This window comes from Bos javanicus, chromosome 15 (genome assembly GCF_032452875.1).
Source record: "Bos javanicus breed banteng chromosome 15, ARS-OSU_banteng_1.0, whole genome shotgun sequence".
Taxonomy (NCBI): Eukaryota; Metazoa; Chordata; class Mammalia; order Artiodactyla; family Bovidae; genus Bos; species Bos javanicus.
The window spans coordinates 42,978,447-42,999,310 of NC_083882.1; the positions used below are offsets into that span (position 1 = coordinate 42,978,447).

Sequence of the window (20,864 nt, forward strand, 5' to 3'; positions counted from 1 at the left end):
TTATTCTTTTATAATACATTTATTCAAATTTCAAAAAATGTGTCTTTTTACCCTCTCTCCCAGCTACCTAATTCTTCTTCCTAGAAGCAGTGTTTTTAATTTCTTGTCTGTTCTCCCAGACATAGTTGAACAAGATATGGGAAAGTATTCAGATACCTTTTGCCAAGCCCTGCTGCTCCCCTTCCTGAGTCTCATACCCCACGTGTCCTTTGGTTCCAGCTGCGATACTATGACTCGGGTGAGGACACCAGCTGTAAGGGCCACATCGACCTGGCTGAAGTAGAAATGGTCATCCCTGCCGGCCCCAGCATGGGCGCCCCGAAGCACACGAGTGACAAGGCTTTCTTTGATGTAAGTTGACCTTGTCTTTTCCTGGCTCTCTGCACGTAATCCCTTACAGTCAGTCCATCCACTCCAAGAATGACAGGGCCTCAGAGCAGCTGATGGTGACTACCGATGGGCCACAGCCCCACCCTGGCTGTGGGAACTGCTGCAGAACCTGAAGCCAGCACTCTTAATCCCCAAACCTGACCTCTCCCCGCTGTCCCTGTGGCTCATAAAGGCTGCGTGTTGCTTTGCACAAAAGACTTCTTCAAAAGGTATCCAACTACACTTGGAAGCAGAGGAACTCCTTGTTAAATATTGTTATTCACTCACCACCTTCTGTCAAGAACAGATGTTACTTCCCTTTTATATCTTGTTGTCTTCAAGCTTGATCATCCAAAAAAAACATCATTAGTCACACATGATGCCTGTCTTCCCTGACATCTTCAGCAGGCCTTGGGACATTTTATGGGCCACATGATAGGGGACTTATGTAGTCCCCAGAGCCAAGCAAGACTTCATACCAAACACAGGTCTTATTCTAGTGCCCTGCTCAGGCTGTGAGGCCATTTCCCTGACTCTGAACTCCCAGTGAGGCCCCAGCTGAAGACTTAGAGAAAGAGATGGGAAGGGAATGTGAAAGCCAACCCCAGCATGATGTGGATGAAGCTCAGTCTTCTTGGCTCCTTTGCTGCATGGCTGCAGTACATGGGTGAGGCAAGAGGCTCCAGCTATTCCACACCCTCTTCCTTAGTCAAGAAGGTACAAAGTCAGGCTTTTCTGGAATATCTGTCTTCTCTGCAGACCCTTCTGTTAAGATCCCTGTGACTCTGGGGACCAGGAAAGTAAAATCACTTCCATACACAATGGCAGTACAGTGGAGGGCAGAGAAATAACGGAGGTTCCAGGGTAGCATGAAAAGGGAAGGTCTCAGGGATTGATTAGCTCACATGACCAAACCTGTAGACTAGCCCTGCCCTCATCTCTGCTTCTCTTCCTTTGTTTTTGCAGCTCAAGACCAGCAAACGTGTGTATAACTTCTGTGCCCAGGATGGACAGAGTGCCCAGCAGTGGATGGACAGGATCCAGAGCTGTATCTCTGATGCCTGATACCCATGGTCAACCCACACAGAAGAGGGAGGAAGGGCTTGTGCTGCCAGATAGGAAAAAAGTGCATGAATCCTTGAAGAGCTGACAGCTTCCTGCTCAGTTCTGATGAGTCATCCTAGGGCCTGAGGTTCTCCTGCCCAGACTTAGCCATTCCCCTCTCTCGGCAGTTGCTACATCTTCTTAGCCGGAGTAGATGTGTCACACAAGTCTGGTCAAGAGCCCCAGGCCCTCCCTGCATCGTGCACTAGGTTGTTCTAACCTAGTGGTTAGGACAATCCCTTGTGGTTAGGGATCAGAAGAATGCTTCCTGAGCCATCTGTCACCCATCCCCTAGCCAAGCGGCTACCACCCACCTGGGTCCTTCTTCATGAAAGCAGGATCCTTTCTGTTCTCCAAGGTCATAACTTCCTTGGAGAACTTCCTGACAAGCAAAACTCAAAATCCTCCAAGACTATCTTCCATTCTGCCTAGGTTTCCCATTGGAGGCTCCTGCTCTTATTGCCCAACCTTAGAGATACTTGGTTCTCTGGTGCTGCCGAAGGTGCTTCCAGGATCCCTGCTCAGCGCTGGGGTTCACAGCAAGACCACCAGTGCTCAGGCAGGCCAAGGGGCACACAGAATAGCCTGATGGGAAAGATTGGCCAGGGAATGGTGCAGTAATCACCAGGCCAATGCAGGAAAACACCGCTTCCAAAACACTGAGTTTTCCTAGGCCAAAGGTGCCCTGAGGATCCAGGACTTCATGGTCCCATGTATTCTTCTGCTCCCTGACAGCTTCTTACACAAAATAACATGCAGAAAGCTGAATGCACTAATTCACAAAACAGCCACTTGCACTGAACTCTAATAAAGTGAAGATGTTGGAGAGGCAGAAGCCAGCTGTTGATGAGCACACCACCCCTGTGCCAAGGGCTGTATAGCCGCGCTCGCACCGTGGCGTGACTGGATACCCAAACAGCACCTCTGCACGTAAACTTAAGGACTTGTTTAGTCAGTTAGATTTTCTGTACTTTTGATAACCTGTGTTTGTCCAGCTTGAGATACAGGAATGCTGTTTGCTCACAGTGAACAGAGACAGCTTTTCTGCAACAGCCACTGGTCAGCTGGAGTCGTAGGTAGCTAGATCATCACATTTGTTTTGAAATGTTAATATGTTAAATACCAAACTAATGTTTCAAAAATATGTATATATGATTTCTATACCCTTGTTTTTCAGGTAGTCTGCTTATAATTTAATATAAAATTAACTGATTCATTCATAAGATTTCAGTAATTTTAAAATGGTTCCCTTTTTAAAAAGCCACTTTGTAGATGAAAAATAAATCAGATTTTCAAATTTAAAATTATCTACACACTAGGAAACAGAACTGTGTTAATATATAAGAAATTCGGGGATAATAAGAATGAAGGATTTTTCTATCATTTTCATTTTATAAATTGCCACCTGTGAAAATGTTTTTGCACATTATTTGTATTTTTCTTTGTATATGAAATAATTTTTTGTACTCTGTAAAATATGGAGCCCACTGTACCTTCAGCTATTTGAGACTTTACACAGTGCTTCTTTTGTAACTGGATTCTTTTAACTTTCATGAAGGCACTACATGCCTTGTATTCACTAACCACCTTGAATTAAACATTTCTTAAGAAAAAGCATCCCTCACTTACTGAAATAGAGCTCAGTGTGCGTTGCGGGACACTTAGGAGGCCACACTCATGATTCATACACGGGACTAAAAGTTCAAGGGTAAAGCACAGCATAACCCATCTCTTGTTTTGGTTTATTAATGTCGTCACTGCCCTGGTTCTGAACACACTGCTGCAGAGTTTAGGGAAGAGGCCCGCCCTGTGCCTCTGATGAGCTGTGTGAAGTTGGTTAAATCCTTTACCTCTTCCAGGTTGCAGTTTCGCCACCTGTGGCATATGGCAACTGGCAAGAATTTTAGGCAGGAGAAATCAAACGCTAGTTCAGAAGCAGATTTTTCTGCTTCAGGAAGTTGTTAAACAGCACAGTCTGGACCATACTTCCTCTCGTTAAGCTCTTGGAGTTTACCTTGGGGACCCCGATTACATCTGGATGGGGAGCCAACAGAATGCAGGTTCTCAGGGCTGAACCCCCAAGTCTGGAGATCCAGGGAGAAGGAAGGGCCCCATCGTCGCCCTCCTGAGCCTTCCAATTTCCTGAGTCTCCAGGACTCCTGGGACCTGCCATTCTGCACGCTGTGACCCTGACATGACTAACAAGGGAAACAGCTGGGAGTCGAGCCCAAGAGTGTCAGGCCGCCCTTCATTCCTCAACCTTAGCTGTGTGGGGAGAAGGGTACTGGGTTCCAAGGAAGAAAGACTAGGGCCTGGAGCCCTGGCCCTGCGGCTCCCCTGACAAGGCCTTTCTATGCCTGGGTTCTTGCAGCCCCAGGGGAGCACAGGCCCCACTCCCCAAAACCTTCAGCCCAGGTTCTTCATCTTACCTCCCTAGCCCCTCTACCCGATGACCTCACTCCAGAGCTGGAGTGTTAACTGTTAATAGTACGGCTAATTTGTTTCTCAATGAAAATTGACTTTTATAGATATTTCATTCGGAGTTGTTTTAAGACTTGTTAAGTAACTCCATTATCTCAAAGAACTTCTGAATAATCTCAAGATCTCAGGCTGATAACCAGGAAATGCCCTCAGCATTTCAGCAATCAGAGCTATGAATTAAGCCAAGAATAAAACAGTATTGTCAGGGGAAGCACACTGATTGAAACCGCCCACCCTGGCCAGGCACCATAGTAACCATTTGCATGAGTTGTTCTATGACAGGCAGTCCTGGTAAGGAACAGGGAACCAAATAAGCCTCCACCAACCAGAAGAGTTCGGGAAAGGTCAAGGGAGATAGCACCTGTCTGACCACCTCCCAGAATCCTCCTCTCTGGCATCCATCTTGGCTGAACAAGGTGAGCACCACCAGGAAAGGCTCTGAGTCAGAATGACTGGCTAAGGACAACCCGGAAACTAATCCCATCACCATAAAACCCGAGACTGCAAGCCACGTGACAGCAGTTCTCCTGGGTTCCCTTACCCTCCTGCTCTCCGCCCGGGTGCCCTTTCCCAATAAAATCTCTTGCTTTGTCAGCACATGTGTCTCCTCAGACAATTCATTTCCGAGTGCTAGACAAGAGCCCAGTTTTGGGCCCTGGAAGGGACCCCCTTTCCTGCAACAGTATATGGATGAAGAGATAAGACTTGGAGCAGTACTGCCAAATAGAAATATAATCAAGCCACTGTGAATCTTTTTTAAAAAGTAAAAAGAAATTGATAAAGTTTTATAACATTTTATCTTTTCAATAATTTATTTACTGTAATCTATCAAAATTGACATGTTGAAATAATCAGTACAAAAAATTTCTCATGAACTAGTTCATACTGAGTCCTCAAAACCCAGTGAGTATTTTGCACCTACGGTCTATCTCAGTTTGAACCAGTATGTTATCTTTTTTCCAACACCATTTCTCATACAAAATTCCTGTCGTTCCTCACTCCCTTCTCCAGTTCCCCCATACAGCTGGGTGTCCCGCAGTTCATCCAGTTCAGACGCTTCCTCCTCAGAGTCAGCCCAGACCCCATAGTTGAGGGCTTGGTCCCACATGAGTGTCCCCCCTTCAGATGCCACTTGCAAGTCCCAGGGGCCACCAGACTTTTGACCAATGCACAATCCCCTCCTCGGGTTCAGTGATTGTGCAGAATAACATGCACAGCTCAGGAAGTGCGTGGTCTGTGCTTATCAGTGTGTCCTAAGGAAGCAACAGCCACAAGGAAGGGATGCGTGGGGCAAGGATCGGAGAGAGGGTGGCCTGCGCCCTCCCAGCCCCTCTCTGTGGTCGCCAGCTGGGAAGCTCTCTACATCCCGTCAGGATTTTTTCATAACCCACTCTCCAGTCCCCCTGGAGGTGTAATTTCCCACACCCCGTTCGCACGTAGTTCTTTCTGGTAACCACCCTGAAGCTATCTAGGGGCCCAGCCTGAGTCACTGCATTCACATAAACACAGGTGTGGGCAGAGGGACTCATTATGAATAACAAAGGCACGCCTTTCACTCAGGAAGTTCTAAAGGTTTTAGCAACTCCATGTCACAAACCCAGGACAAAGATCCAAAAAAAAAACTTTTTAAAATTATACCACAACTAGCCACATTCCTGGGCTACTATGCTAGGCAAGGCAGATTTAGAGCAAGCAACCTGCTCAAAGCAGAGCCAAAGTGGGAGGTGAGGGACCTCCGTGCTGCATCTAATTCGTGATAAGACCTCGAACTACATCTTAACTTTAAGGCTTTGACCTATAAAATGAAGGACCCTGATCTGTGAACTTGTGATTCCAAGGATTCACCTTTGCAGCAACTGAGGCTCCAAACTGTGATGGAAAGGATTTGCTGAAAGAGACCAAAGCATCTAAATCAGCGCTTCACAAATTGTAGCGTGTGTATGAATCATCTTGCTAAAATGAAGATCCTGACTCAGTAGGATTGAGAGGGGACTTGACATTCCATATTCCTAATATGCTCGCAGGTGACACTGAGGCTGCTGGTCCTGCTTTGAGTGGTGCTAACAGACGTGTTCGTCCCAGTCCTCTGAGAAGCAGGCGCCAAATGCGCAGCAAAGTAGGGGAGGTTGGGAGAGTCAGGAGACCAGCGTGCAGGCATGACCTTGTCAAAGACCCAGGGAAGGGAGGGAGGAGGAAAAGCTGGGTGGGAGACTCAGACTGTGGAGTAACTCTCAGGAAGTTCGGCAAGGCAGATGAGAAGTCCTCAGGACATCACGAATCATCAGAGCAACCCCACACCTCCCCAGGACAGCCTGGGACACCCACCCCGTTCAGCCATCAGCATGCTGCAGCCAGGGAAACAAACAGCAGTGGATTCCAAAATGCAGCAGCAGCTGGGGCCCACAGTCACGCACAGGCTGTGCACCCAGAGACCCAGGGGGTCTTCTCACCGTGGTCACAGAGCACCTCTCACAGCCAGCTTCCAGAGAAGTTCCTCCCAGTTTCCCCTGGGCCTCTCTTCTAGCCAAACTCAGAGGCGAGTCCAAGGACTAATACAGCGCCCTTGATGCAGTTCATCTCATACCCTCCCTCTTCCCACTCTCCATTCTGAGTTCCCCTCACCCTCAGCCACCTCAGGGTATGCTGAGGACTCTCCTGGAGATGTGATCCAAGCCTTCATTGAAGGAGGTTGTTGTTGTTTAGTTGCTAAGTCGTTTCCGACTCTGTGACCCTATGAACTGTAGCCCCATAGGCTCCTCTGTCCATGGGATTTCCCAGGCAAGAATACTGGAGTGGGTTGCCGTTTCTCTCTCCAGATCTTCCCAACACTGAGGGAGGATCAGGGTAATCAAACCTGTCTCAGGTCAGGACTGCTGCACAGGTCTCCTTGGGTTACGGTGGGGATTACTTGAGTGGCTAGAAAGTCACCCTCCTTCCTGCCCCCATCATGTAGAAGCAGCCCTGTCTTCTGCTGATCAGGGTCAAGGACCCCTGCTGGTTCCTGGACACAGGAGTCGTCGCCTTGGTGACAGCCATGAGCCGTGGTTCAGCAGGACCCTTCCTGTGTCCCTGGTCAAATGCTCAGCTGTGTGGATCATGCCTTTGGATCAGGCCTTCTGTAAGTTCCCGGGAAGTGGTGCTGACTGAGGCTCTCTGGTCAGGAAGGGCAAACTCAAAGGAGATTTCCATCCCTGTGAAGATGAACCACTGGCCCTTCCAGGATGGAAAGTCCCTGAGGTAGCTGACCTGCCCCAGGCAGGAGGAGGGCCACATGCAGGCTCAGCATAGGTCTCTGCTGCTGGCAGGCTGGGCACGGAGAGCGAGCAGTACCTGGAGCAGCCTTGGGATGTGGAAGTCTGTGCCGGTGGGCCAAGTCAGCCCTTGCCTGGCTCTGCCTTTGCCACTGTGGCCACCCCACTCGGGCTCATCCTGCTGGTCCCACATAGCAATGACAAGGACCAGCTAGTGTCAACTATCCAGGTCATTTTGTTTACTTATTATTCACTGCCTCCAATGTGCCGGGTGCTTTCTAATGGGCATTAACATGTGGCACTGAAATCTTGCATGATGACTTCCCTGGTGGTCCAGTGATTAGGAATCTGCCTTCCAGTGCAGGGGGTGTAGGTTCGATACCTGGTCAGGGAACTAAGATCCCACATGCCAAGGGGCAACTAAGCCTGTGCAGGGCAACAAGAGATACCTGCGCGCCACAACAAAGAGCCTACATAGCCAAAATAAATTTAAAAATAAAATCTTCGTGTTTCCCCCATATGTCCATCCACTTGTCTCTACCCTACATCTCTTCGTCCCTAATCTTCCCGTTCTTCTCCTTCCAGGCCCCTGACCAAACAGGCAGTTGGCCATTGCCCAGGAGGGTATGTATCTGCTCACTACCTTGGGCCACTCTTTGTCTACAAAGTACATGACCAGGTACTCTGCTCACAGCCCTACCCAGCAGGAATATTTTCCGTTTCCCTTTAGGTCTCTGTCATACAGCTACTGCCCACCCGCAGCTCGTAGGCATGTACCAAACCAACCCATCCATAAACCAAGCTCAGGCTTGTCCCTCCTCTTCCAGCTGGTTATGCAGGACCTCCATGTGGCCGTAGGTGCAAGTCAGGGGCCGGGCCCGGCTGCGTCCTCATGCGGTCTCCTGGTGCGCTCCGGCCCCACTCAGGCTCGGCTGCAGAGGGAGCATTTTCCTCTTACGCTGGTCTACTGCCAGGCCCATCCGACTCAATGAACTGACACATCCAACACACCCCAACTCAGCCTGGGCGGTTTGAGATGCCTCCTGTGATCTGACGTTCTGTCTCTACCAGAGCCTAGTAACAGGCCAGAAACTGTTTCTCAAAAGGTTTATAATCGGGGACTTCCCTGGTGGCCCAGGGGTTAAGAATCCTGTTTGCAATGCAAGTGACACTGGTTTGATCCCTGGTCTAGGAAGATCTCACATGCCACAGAGCAACCAGGCACGTGCATCATGACTATTGAGACCGTGCTCTACAAGAGAAACCACCGCAGTGAGAAGCCGGGGCACCATCGCAAAGAGCAGCCGCCGCTCAGCACAAGCAGAGAAAGCTCACCTGCAGCAACAGAGACCCGGTGCGGCCAAAACATAATAAAGCTTCTAAAATTTATTTTTCAAAGGTGTGTAATCCTCTGTCCCTGATAGTGCAGCCTGCTGCAGCATCCCCGGGACTCTCCATAAGCCCCATACCACGTCTTTTCCCTTTCCCACTACTGACGCTTCCAGCACCAGAGAGTCTGCCAAATGGTATGACCCATCGGCAGGACTGCACTGCAGCCTGGACCTTCTGAGCGCCTGGTCCTGTTAGGGGACCCACCAGCGGCCGGCAGCCTTCCATCTCTCCCAGAGTAAGGTGCTGTCTCTAACCAAGAGCAACCTTCCACCAAGGGTAGCCAGGCCCTGTGCTGTCTTCACTGTAAAAGATACAAGATACACCTGTTTCTTTTACTTGGGAGGGGATATCCTTGCATACCCCTGGCTGCTGAGCCCCTTACAAACTTCACTGGAGTGTCAGGTCCCTGAGTCTTCGCAGGTTTATACGCCTTGCTCTACACAGCGTGTGACCTCGCCACGGCCTCCAGCACAGAGGCACCTCTTGCTCACCCTGTCTCACCACCACGGTGTCACTGATGTAATGGATCACTGTGATACTCACGTGGCTCTCATCTCTGGGGATTATATTATGACAAAGGGCAAGACAGTTAATGTAGCCCCGAGGTGAAACTGTAAATGAATATTGTTGTTCATCTCATGTGAACGTGAACTGTTTCTGATCCTCTTTTCAAATTGGAATGGAAAAGAAGGCATTTGCCAAATGACCGCAAAGTGCATACCTAAAGCCTTATGAATCTGCTCTAGGAATGATTCCACAGGCCCAGCAGCTGCAAACAGAGCTATCACTTGGTGAAGCCTGCAGTCTTCTTCCAGGATCTGGTCAACTTCTGCAAAGGTCAGACTGGTGAATTAAATGGAGAGATGGTAGGACCGCCACCCATTCGTCCTTTAAGTTGTTAACGGTGGCATTTGTTTCTGCCATCACCCCTGGCATGAGGTGTTGTTTTTTTATCTATTACCTTGAGCAGGATGAGGGAACAAGGAGAAGGCAATTTCAGAAGTTTCCACTTAGCTTTCTCTGCTGTGACAGCTCCTGCCCACTAGGCCAGGTACCCAGAGTGGGGTCCAGAGCACGTGAATTCTAATTAAACACTGCATGGGTCGTGGACCCAGTGCAAGCCCAGTTGTAGCCAGGATTCCACTTGTTCCCTGACCTCCATGGGCCCCACTCTGACAAATAGCCTGCGAGATGCCTGGAGCCTCCAAGTGTTAATATGACTCAAAACCTGCCTGGTGGCCCCCTCTCTCTAGTGAACAGTCACTCAAATAAATGGCTATAGACCTTTGGGGAAAACTGAAGGAATCATGATGATACATACTGATGGCTGTTTTGCAGGGTCCTTCCTCCTAGAGCCCTGGCCGCCTCTTCAGGAGACGGCTTCCATGTCTGAAAACAGGCTCGGGTCTGGGAACTGAGTAGGGACCCTGACTTTCTGCTGCCCCACTCCTGCTCCTCCATTCCTGTCTGCTTCCCCAGCTGCTGACGTTAAGCAGAACCTATTGGCTGCCCATCCATTTGGCCCCTGGGGACACCATGCTCGATACACTTGTCCACTTGCCTGGCCCTCTGTCCTTGCCTGTCCATACCGGCCTTACATAATACATCACTCCAAGTGGCCACTTTCTTCAGCTGTCATGAATTTCTTCTCTACTGTCTGCCAGGGAAACTTGGGTATTTCCACTCTGTTGAGTGCTGGCTGTGACTTTTTCCAAAAGGCTTCTAGGAGCGTCTGCTCCACCCCCTGGCATCCTAGCTAGGGTATTAAATTCTATGTCTGAAGAACGTGCCCTCACGTCAATGGATTCTGGCTGATCCAGTCTTCTATTCCAGCTGCCTCAAACACTCGCAAATCCAATCCCAGGAAATCCCCCTGCCTTCTGTCAGTACCCACCGTGGTTCTTATTCTTTCCTAGGGTAGTTTCCTTCCCCCTTATCAGGCCCAGCATGTCCCCAGCCAGATTCTTCTGGAATTCCACCCTCATCATTGTCCTTAGCAGACAGGAGAGGAAGCAGGTGCTGCTCCTGGGAGGGGACCCGCTGCCCTGTGGAAGCGAGGCCTCAGTGGCATCTTTCAGTGCAGGGGAGGTGGGAGTTCTCCCAAGGAAGTGTGGGCCACACCTGCCAGCCCAGAGGGTCAGGGAGGCTGCAGCTTCAGTGACCTCAGGGTGCCACATTTACCCAGTACAGCCTGACCCCCATACAACTACCTTGGCCGAGTGCTCAGTCTCATCCGGAGCTCTGCAACTCTCTTTGTCCTTACCTGCCACTCCACCACAGCTGTCCCCCACTGCTAGAGGCAAGGGCCTCTTTGTAGCCCCCCCACCTAGGCTGTGTGCTGTCCCCCTCACCCACGAGCTGCTTGTTGGGGGCTCACAGTCCCTCTTCCTCCCTTTGCGGACCATCAGGACAAGTGAGAAGCAAGCAGCTCATCTTTTGAAGGCACTCTTCCCCCCATATTTTTCAAATTCCTGAATTATCACACCTGCCACAGAATTCATCTCTAGGAAACTTCCCTGGGTTCTCACCAGTGAAATTTCTAGCATTTGAGCTACTACCAGCTCCAGGGACCATGTGGGGTCCCCACCAACCAGGATGGCATCCTCCTCCCCATCTCCTCTGTGTGAGACATTTCCAGTGAGAAGTAGGTAGGGAGTCAGGGGAGCTGGGAGAGACACCAAACTGATGGAGGTCTGAACCCTACCAGGGAGAGACAGGAGCACAGAGGGAGAGTAGAAGAGTCTAAGGTGGCAGTTTAGGCCTAAGACAGCAACAAGTCCAGTGGGGAATCCTCATGCCAGGACTGCCTGTCAAGGGCAGCCCGCAGGCCTGGGAGCAAACAGCGGTGGGTGTGAGCACAGTGGCAGAGGCCAGCCTGAAACTCAAGAGATGCATTTTCATGGCCACCACCAAAGGTCCAGGACTGGTCTCTCTCAGCACCCCAGACTCGAAGGAACTAAGGTGTCAGCCTTGCTGACCCGAGGTCAGGGTACACTGAGCTTCTGCTCTGCCACTAACTAGCTCTTTGACCTTGGGTGGGTCCTAACTTCTCTGAGCTTTATCTTCCTCACCTATCAAATGGGAGGAAAAACTGTGATGTCAAAGTACCCAACACAAAACGGATTCTCCATAAGCTGTTGGCTGAATCAGATTTATTCAACAAATATGTAATAAGCACCTAGGGCGGGCTGGCCAGTGTCCTGCTCCCAAGGGGCGTGCAGATCAATCAGACCCAGCACAAGCCCAAAGAGGTCACAAGTGACAGAAGAGGCAGAGCATATCTGACACAGAACAATGTCATCCCCGCCCTCATCCCCAGGACTTGCCAACATGCTATGCAGCGTGGCAAAGGAGAATTACAGTTGCAGATGGAATTAAGGCTGCCCATCAACTGACCTCCAGAGACCAGCCCAGATGGGCCCCATGTCATCACAAGAGTCCTTACATGCAGAAGAGGGAGGCAGAAGCGAACGTCAGAGTGAGGCGATCTGAGAAAGATTCACTCAGCCATCGCTGGCTTCGAAGACAGAAGGGGCCATGAGCCACGGAACGTGGGCAGCCCCCAAAAGCCGGGAGTACCTCCAAAAGGGACACGGCCCTGCTGACACCTTCATTTTAGCCCAGTGAGACCCACTCTGGACTCTGACCTCCAGAAGTGTAAGATAATAAGTCTGCTGTTTTAAGCCACTAAGTTTGTAGTGATTTGTTACAACAGCAACAGAAAATTAATATAGCATCCTACAGATAAAGTACCATGATACAAGTCATGATAGGTGTGTGCAAGGCACCAGCACCCAGCACAGGCTAGGCTGGGAAAGGAGTCGCTGTAAGGGGAGCACTTACACACAAACGCAGCCACGCACACACAGACAACAGGCGGCGGCTGCATGTTCATACGTGTACACTTGCACGAGCACACACCCACTTTTACACGCAGATGCTGTCTGACATGGGCCCACCCATTGCCTCTGTCAACATCTGAATTTCCTGGTGGCAGCTGAGTTTAGCAGGTGAGGCTGAGGGTTCCTTGCATGACCACATTGCTTGAGCCTCACCAGACAGAAGTCATGTCTCTGCCCAGGGCCTCAGTATGTGAGGTACCAGAGTCAGTCCTGATAAGGGGCACACTCCCCCATATCTCCAGACGTAGGATGGAACCGACTACGAGTAGACCCATCACCCCAAAGCACTGTGTGCCCACCTTTCAGGCATTCCAAAAGCATTCATGGATGTTTGCTGTTCTGATTACTCTAGACTCCAAGTAAAATAATCCATTCCCCAGACCTGAAAGATTTGATGTCTAGTGTGATCAGAGTTGTGATGGGATGGGGACAGCTAGGAGCCCAGAGACAGATGGGAGGGGAGCCCAGTCCAGCCCTGGGGATCCGAGAAGACTTCCCTGAATAAGTGACATTTATGCTGAGTCCAGGGATGCGAAGGTGCGCGGAGGAGGGCAGGGAAGGCAGTTAGGCCAGGCTGGGATGCGTATTTAGAAAGATCTCTCTGGTGAAGAGTGCATGGGGGAGAGTGAGGAGGGAGGGCGGCTGGAGGCCACCGTGGCTGTTCAGACTTGAGAAGGCAGCGCGGCTGCGTAGATACAGAAGCCTCGGAGACAGGCCTGAGGTGGCATTTGTAGAACTTGGGGCCTGACTGGTGGACAGAGGGGATGGAGGGACAGTCTGGTCAAGTGGATGCCTGGGACACCTTACAGGGTCCCAGTCTCACAGTCAAGTGCTGAGAGCGGGGAAAGGATGGCTAGGCGGACAGCGGGGGCCTTGGCCTAGCCTCCCCAGATACTCCCTGGGGGTGGTGGGCGATGTGGAGAGAGGGCACGGGCAACACTTCCGAGCCTTGGGAGGGGGTGTGTCTCACAGCATCCGGCAGGAGACCCTCTGTCCAAGGCACAGACCCTCCATACAAGCTGATGGAAAGAGAGAACAGCAGTGGTCCCTCTCTGTTTTGCAGTTTAGAAAGGTTACCTGACCTGCCTGAGGTCACACGGTGGCATCCGACGAGCCAGGTTTGCACCCGGGCTCGTGTGCCCGTGTCCGGGGCCAATCCTACCTGGACATCATACTTCAGCTGGGCCAGGACCTGTGACCTCTGCCTCCCACTGGGCCTGGTCAGGCCACTCAAGGCCAGGAACATGGCCTCATCCTCCTGGGGCTGGGCCAGGGCGTAGAGTCCCATCCGTGGTGGGGATGGGCTGGGGTCCTCCACGGGAAGGAGAGGTGGGCCCTCGGCTGACGCAGGCCCCCCGGCCTGCTCCACACGGGCCACCCAACCTCCAGCAAGACTATCCGGGAAGCAAGCCCCCCATGTGGAAGCAAGGGTTCCCACCTCCCTTCAGGAGGAGCACAGACCGAGCCTGCTTGCCTGCCCACCCTTCTCCGTCACACAACTTAGCAATGCAGGGCCTTCCAGGAAACTGGTGGGCCTGGCCAGAAAAAACAGCTCCAGGGCTTAGAATCAGGATGCTCCTGCGATCCTGCTGAGATCTGGTCCTGTCTGAGCCTCTGTTTCCTCGTCTGAAATATGAGGTTGGGCTCCTTTACCCTGGAGCTCTAGCAGCTGCGATGGTCTCCCGCCGCTGCTCTCCCGCCTCTGGCCCCATCCCAGTCTAAGGCTCGGACGGCAGAGGCCTGGTCCTTGCAGAGGGCCCCCGCCTCTGGCCTCAGCACGTCCACCTCCTCACTCCCCGCGGGCCCCCCGAGGTTCGGCGTGGGCCCCCGCCAGAGGAATGTGAGCCATTCCCGGCATCTCCTCCCCTGCGGCCAGCTCGGAGAGAGGCTGGGGCCTCTGGGCCACTCTGACAGGAAATTAGCTGGGCCTGGCCTTCCCCACTACCAGCTGCTCCGCTGACCCTGACCCTGTGTTTTCCGAAACCTGATACTGCAAATTTCACAGCCTCTTCTCCTGGCGGAGCTCTGGGTCTAACGGGCCTCCAGCCTACACTCGGGTCTGCCTTCCTGCCCAGGGACAGGGCCGCCTGGACTCCAGCCCCTGCTGTGACCCCAAGCCGGCCCCACCCTCCCCAGGAGAGGCCTCTCCCCTCTCTGCGTAGTGGGGGTAGGGGGGCTTCTCTGACTCTCCTCCCGAGCAGCCGGTCCCCTGCCTCTTCGAACCCAGCAGGGACACAGGTGGGGAACATGGCGATGGGGAAGGGTCCTCACCCTCTTCCCCAGAGGCAGAGCGGTAAAGAATTCGCCTGCAATGCAGGAGACCTGGGTTCAATCCCTGGATTGGGAAGATCCCCTGGAGAAGGGAATGGCAACCCACTCCAGTTTTCTTGCCTGGAGAATTTCATAAACAGAGGAACCTGGCCGGCTACAGTCCATGGGGTTGCAAAGAGTCAGACATGACTGAGTGACACACACACACACACCTCACCCTCTTGCTAGGAGCTTTCGTTTTGCTCTTTTGTAGAAGGATATGGAAAGGAAACCAATAAAACACACCTGAGAAGGCAATGGCACCCCACTCCAGTACTCTTGCCTGGAAAATCCCATGGACGGAGGAGCCTGGTAGGCTGCAGTCCATGGGGTTCGCTAAGAGTCAGACACGACTGAGCGACTTCACTTTCACTTTTCACTTTCATGTGTTGGAGGAGGAAATGGCAACCCACTCCAGTGTTCTTGCCTGGAGAATCCCAGGAACGGGGGAGCCTGGTGGGCTGCCGTCTATGGGGTCGCACAGCGTTGGACACGACTGAAGCGACTTAGCAGCAGCAAACCATCAAAAAAAAAAAAAAAGGCAGAACCCATTCACGGAGTAGCTGTAACAGGGAAAACAGGCTGGAGGCTGGTAAGAGAGGATGTGGAGAGCCACTCTGGAGGCTGCTGTGGTCTAGGGAAGGGTGACGGCGGCCGCAAAAGACAACCTCCTACTTCAGAAGAAGCAACTCCATCTTCAGTCACCCTGGCCAAAAAGTCTAGGTTCGTCCTTGAAAGAATTTTCTTCTCTCTCTCACCTACAGCCCATCCATCAGCAAATCTTGATTACTCTGCCTTCAAAATACATCCTCAACTGGACAACCCGTCACCACCTTTGCCACTGCCGCACTGGGTGAGCTCCCCCTGGGTTTCTGCAGGAGCCTCCTAACTGGGCTCCCTGCCTCCACCTTGGACCCCGTTAGTCTGTTCCCAACATGGAAGCCAGAGCGGCCTTTGAAACCACAGAAGAGTGTTGCTTCTCTGTCGAACACCCTCCAGCCTTCTCCTCTTGGAGTAAAAGCTCAAGTCCTAATCACGGCTTCCAAAACCCTGTTGCTCTGGCCCTCTGACCCCATCTCCTACCTCCGTACCCCTGTCCACTCTGCATCGGCCACACTGGACTCACTGATGCTGCTCAAACGTGCAGAGAAGTCCTGCCTCCGGGCCACCACGCTCGCCATTCCCTCTTCCTAGAAACACTCTTGCCCCAGCGATCTTCAGGGCTCACCCTCACTCTATTCACATCTCTGCTCAAATACTCCCTGATGGGAGACTTCCTGAGCCCCCTGGGCAGGCACCCCAACCCCCTAGCCCTCACGGTCGTCCCACAGCATTAACCACCTGGCACGTAACTGCTTCACGTCTGTCTCTCCCTTCAGAAAGCACACTTCCAGAGGGCAGTAACTTTTTGTTCCCAGTCTATTTTTCAGCACATAGAAGCTTTGCTGAGTACAAACAGGCACATAACCAGTCACTTGATAAAAACACCTGTGGGGACTTCCCTCACAGCCCAGTGGTTAAGACTTAGCCTTCCAATGCAGGGGGTACAGGTTCGATCCCTGGTAAGAGCCCACATGCCTCAAGGCCCAAAAACCAAAACACGAAACAGAAGCAATATTGTACCATATTCAATAAAGACTTTAAAAATAGGTCACATAAAAAAAAGAGCAAACATCTTGTGGAAGGAAGGAAGGCTCAAGGACGGCTGAGGACAACTGCTGGGCCATGAGGCAGAAAACCAGGCCAGGCAGGAGAAGGCAGAGGGAGGGGCCGCAGGGCAGGCGCGGCCAGACCTGAGAGCTGCCTGGGACAGGGAGGAGCCACCTTCCCGAGGCCCGGCCCCCAGCGAAGTGTGTCCAAGGGGCCTCGCACTCACCCTCACCCCCTTCCTGATGACACGTGGCGGGGGTGGGGTTGTCCTTTACAACCAATACCGCCTTGACTTCCAACCCCCCACCCATCCACGTCTCCACGCCTACTGCTAGCCCCGTGAGCATCCCAAGCTCTAATCATTTGTCTACATATCAAACAGTCCCTGGGCCCCTCCATTCCTATAAGCATCCATCAGCCTAGCATCCATGAACCCGCCCTTTAGCACGTAACCAATGCCCTCGTCCTACATCAGCCTTTCGAAACACATGGCAAAGCAGGAGCAGGTTATGAAAGGGTCTTGAGCACCAGACTAAGGCAAGCCACCTTTATTGCTAAACAGCAGGAAGCTATGGAAGGCTTCTGAGCAGAGGAGTTACAGAATCACATCTATATTTCAGACAAAGAAAGCTGGCAGCTATGAACAAGATGGACTTGAGGGGGTAGTCAAGGCAGAAAGATCAGTTGGGGTAATATTGCAATATCCTAGATGATGAAATAGGGCAGAGGCACAGCCACTAGGGAAGGAAGAGTCAAGCTGCAGATGGGAACCGCCCTGCAAGCAGGCCTGTCCAGAATGGGGGCCATCTAAGAGGCCTTGGCTTGACACCCACCAATGGACCTAAGCACGGTGCTTCCCCATCCTCAAGTGGGGCTGTGCCTTCTGCACATCTGGCCCAAGACATCCCAGATAGGTGGTTCCCAGGGGCCTGCCTCAGAAGTTGTCCTTTCTGGGCCCACCACACAGTCCTCAACCCTCCAGCTCAAGCCACTGACACTTCGAGTACGCAGTCACCCACCAGCTCTAGTCTCACACTTCAGCCCTGGCTGTGGAAAGCTTGGGCCTCTTCTCTGTTAATTTTCTCCAACTCCTCAGAGGCTGGGCCTCAGGCCCAGTGAAGTCACAGTCTGGGAGGCAGCCCTGGCTCCCAGCCCTCCCACGGAGGCTATATTTGGATCAGGACAACTCCCAGCAGACACACTTGGGACCCACCCTGCAGCGCAGCCCCAACCGATGGTACCAAGTTTCCAAGCAGTGTGGGTGTTGCTCACGTTTTCACTTGTTTGTTCATTCATTCATTCATTCGTTTATCCATTCCACAGATATTTATTGACCACCCCCCCAGCAGATTGTAGCAGGATAGAGGGTGGGCACATACACGTGCATGCGTATATATGGGCACCCAGGTCTAAACAGGGAAGGCAGCACACACTCTGGGCACTCTCCCTCAGGGTTCAATGGCCTGCTGACTCAGAATCAGAGGCACGTGGTGTCTGCAGGCACCTGTGTGCGCGTGCATGCAGGCACGTGCTCTCTGAGGAGGCATCTATGACTCAGTCGCACCATGTCTGTGTGTACCTGCGCGTACCTGCGTGGATGTGTCTACGTGTGCAGGTGGGGCAGAGGCTCTGGCCCCCAGGGGATGGGGGAAATGGTTGTGACTGACTCAGCTGCATATGGTGACTGGGGTGCCCGCAGGCCAACTGTGACTTTATGCCCTTGCTCACTTGTCAAGTCAAATCACCCGTGTTAGGTGCAAATATTCTATAGGGAGAAGAAGAGGCCCTGAGCAGGAGACACTTAGCTGTCTGGGTACAGCCCCATCTGTCCCAGGGGTGCCCCACCTGCCCCTCCACTGAGGTACAGGGCCCCCCATCTCAACCCCTCTGGCCTGGCCTCCAGGAGGCTCGGTGGCCACACCCCACATGGACTCTGCCAGCACCCTCATCCACCAGGTCCAGAGAGGCAGGACTGCCAGCTTAATCGTCTTCCTACCACACAAAAGCTCTTCTGTTTCCACCATGATGGCATCTTTCTCCAACACCCGAGCCCAGGCAGAGCTCAGCAAGAGAAACTGGGAACCTCTTCTGACCTCTGGGGCTCCAGACCCACCGCCTGGGCCACTGCCCTGCCCCCACCCCATCTCCTCATCTGCGTCCCTTGCCCTCTCTCTGCCTGGCTGTCTCTCCTTATCTGTCCCAGGGTCTATCTTTGTCTCTTCTCCAGGCAGGCTGTCTGCAGCGGAGGCTCCCCAACAACAGAGGTGCTGACAGCGAGGGGGTGTGCGGAGGACACTCCGGGTCCTTTCTTGAGCCTTATCAGAAAAGTGAAGTGACTGCTCAGGGCTCAGGCTGGAATTTCGCCCTGGATGACCTTAATCGGCTTGCTGGGGCCTCCCTGGGGACAGCTGGGGTCAGGCCAGGCAGGAAACAGGCCCTTGCTTGTTGGCTGCTCCTCCTCCCTCCTCACCCACTCTCACCCAAGCCAGACGGCCGGCAGACTCCAGCCAAGCGTGTCCACAGAGGGCAGAGGGCTGCCCCTTTCTGAGATGCCTACAGCAACAGGGCCCAGGGCTGTTTGCCCCAGGGAGGGAGGCGGGGGGAATGGGGGAGCATGCATGACTAACGTGCCTCCAGGCGCCAACAGGGCCCTCCTTAGAGCCCCCCCCCCCCCAGGAGGAAATCCCCAGGGGCTGAGCCAGAAGCGGGGGTGCTCTCACCCTTCCCTCACGAGGCCCCCCGGCTGGCCAGCACTTGCCCGCACATGCACGTGCCAGGAATGACGGAGTGGCCCTGGAGCCTGGGCACCTGGGTTTTGTGTCCCCTTGGGCAACTGCTTAACTCTGAGCCTCACCTCCTTCATCGGTAAACTAGGAGAGCAGCGCTGAGTTCCCGGAGTGTTGAAGATAAAATGAGCTTGCGGCGGGGCTTGCTCTCTTGGGCCGCGGGACTGGGGGCTTCCTCCAACCCGGGCCCTCGCCCCGCCCGCGGGAGCCGGGGAGCAGCGCGCCTGGTCCGGCCGGGACGGTCCGCGGCGCACGCCTGCCCCCTGGCGGCCATGCGGATCCTCGCGGCCGGCACTAGGGCATTTTCCCGGCCCGCGGGCTCTGGGTGTGGGATTTTCCGGGGCAGGTTAGAGCGCAGGCAGGGAACTCTGGAAGTTGGGGTTTTTCTAGCGTCTCCGTTCACATGAAGTTTCCCAGGGTTTGTTGGAAGAGAAGACTGGGATTGGCAGCACGGGGGTGGATGGTCCAGATTCCATGTATGCTGGTGTTAACTTTAAGAAGAAAGAAAGGGAAACGAGTCCCTAACCTCAGGATTGTTGTTTAGTCGCTCAGTCGTAGCCGATTCTTTGCAACCTCATGGACTGTAGCCCACCAGGCTCCTCTGTCTGTGGGATTCTCCAGGCAAGAATGCTGGAGTGGGTTGCCATTTCCTTCTCCAGGGGATCTTCCTGACCCAGGGATTGAACCCGAGTCTCCTGCAGTGGCAGGTGGATTCTTTCCCGCTAAGCAGGAGATCCGGGTTTGATCCCTGGGTTGGAAAGATCCTCTGGAGAAGGAAATGGCAACCCACTCTAGTACTCTTGCCTGGAAAATCCCACGGACGGAGGAGCCTAGTAGGCTACAGTCTATGGGGTCGCCAAGAGTCGGACACGACTGAGCGACTTCACTTCACTTCAAGCCACCAAGGAAGCCCAACCTCAGGATAGGGTTAGGTGAAAGCCACCAATGAGAGGAGAATTGTGGTCAGTCAGCTCTGATGGAGCCCAAGTGAAGTCGCCCAGGCGTGTCTGACTCTTTGCAACCCCCATGGACTGTAGCCTACCAGGCTTCTCCGTCCATGGGATTTTCCAGGCAAGAGTACTGGAGTGGGTTGCCAGATGGAGCCCAGGGGGACTGTATTGGTGAGGCATTTGAGAACAAGGATTTCTTTCAGAAAAAGGCTATTTACAAGCCAGCTTTTATGAGGAGGACACCCGCCCTTCCCCAGCACTGGACTGGACTTTGGGAGTGTTCAGGGCTGAAGTGCCGGAGGGAGCCATACCCCACTGCTGTTGAAGGGGAACCAGGAAGAACATCCAGTGTGGTGATAGGGCTGCAGCCCTGGGTGAATCCCCAGAAGGACATGGAGAACAGCTGTGGCCACCACAGAAAAAAGCTGTAATGACCATCAAGGAAGCCACATAAGCCCTGAAGGAAGAGCAGAGCCTGGGGGTCCTTGGTCTGTACCCCAGGCCCTTGATCTCTACCCCAGGCCCTTGAGATCCACCTCACAGTTGCTGGGGCCATCCGAGTGGTTGGTGTGGTGGGACGTGGGAGGCACCTTCACTGGAGACCCTCACTCATTCACTCAGAAGTGACACTGGCCTGTGGAGGGGGAGCCATGCAGGACTGACCCACCT

General features: G+C 53.0%; 1 protein-coding gene and 1 long non-coding RNA gene across 3 annotated transcripts in view; one reads left to right on the forward strand and one right to left on the reverse strand.

Annotated features, from left to right (window-relative positions):
- SBF2 (SET binding factor 2) overlaps positions 1–3,090 on the forward strand; it is a 499,008-nt gene extending 495,918 nt beyond the window's left edge. For both annotated transcript variants that reach the window (XM_061440817.1, XM_061440818.1), the window contains 2 exons: positions 220–351; positions 1,336–3,090. In XM_061440817.1, coding sequence (XP_061296801.1) covers positions 220–351; positions 1,336–1,434 — 231 coding nt within the window. In that variant the 3' untranslated portion in view covers positions 1,435–3,090. The remainder of the gene's footprint in view (positions 1–219; positions 352–1,335) is intronic.
- LOC133261955 (uncharacterized) overlaps positions 1–20,050 on the reverse strand; it is a 50,669-nt gene extending 30,619 nt beyond the window's left edge. Inside the window, exon 1 of the long non-coding RNA XR_009741181.1 lies at positions 19,314–20,050. This is a non-coding gene — a long non-coding RNA (uncharacterized LOC133261955). The remainder of the gene's footprint in view (positions 1–19,313) is intronic.
- Positions 20,051–20,864: the final 814 nt, after the last annotated feature.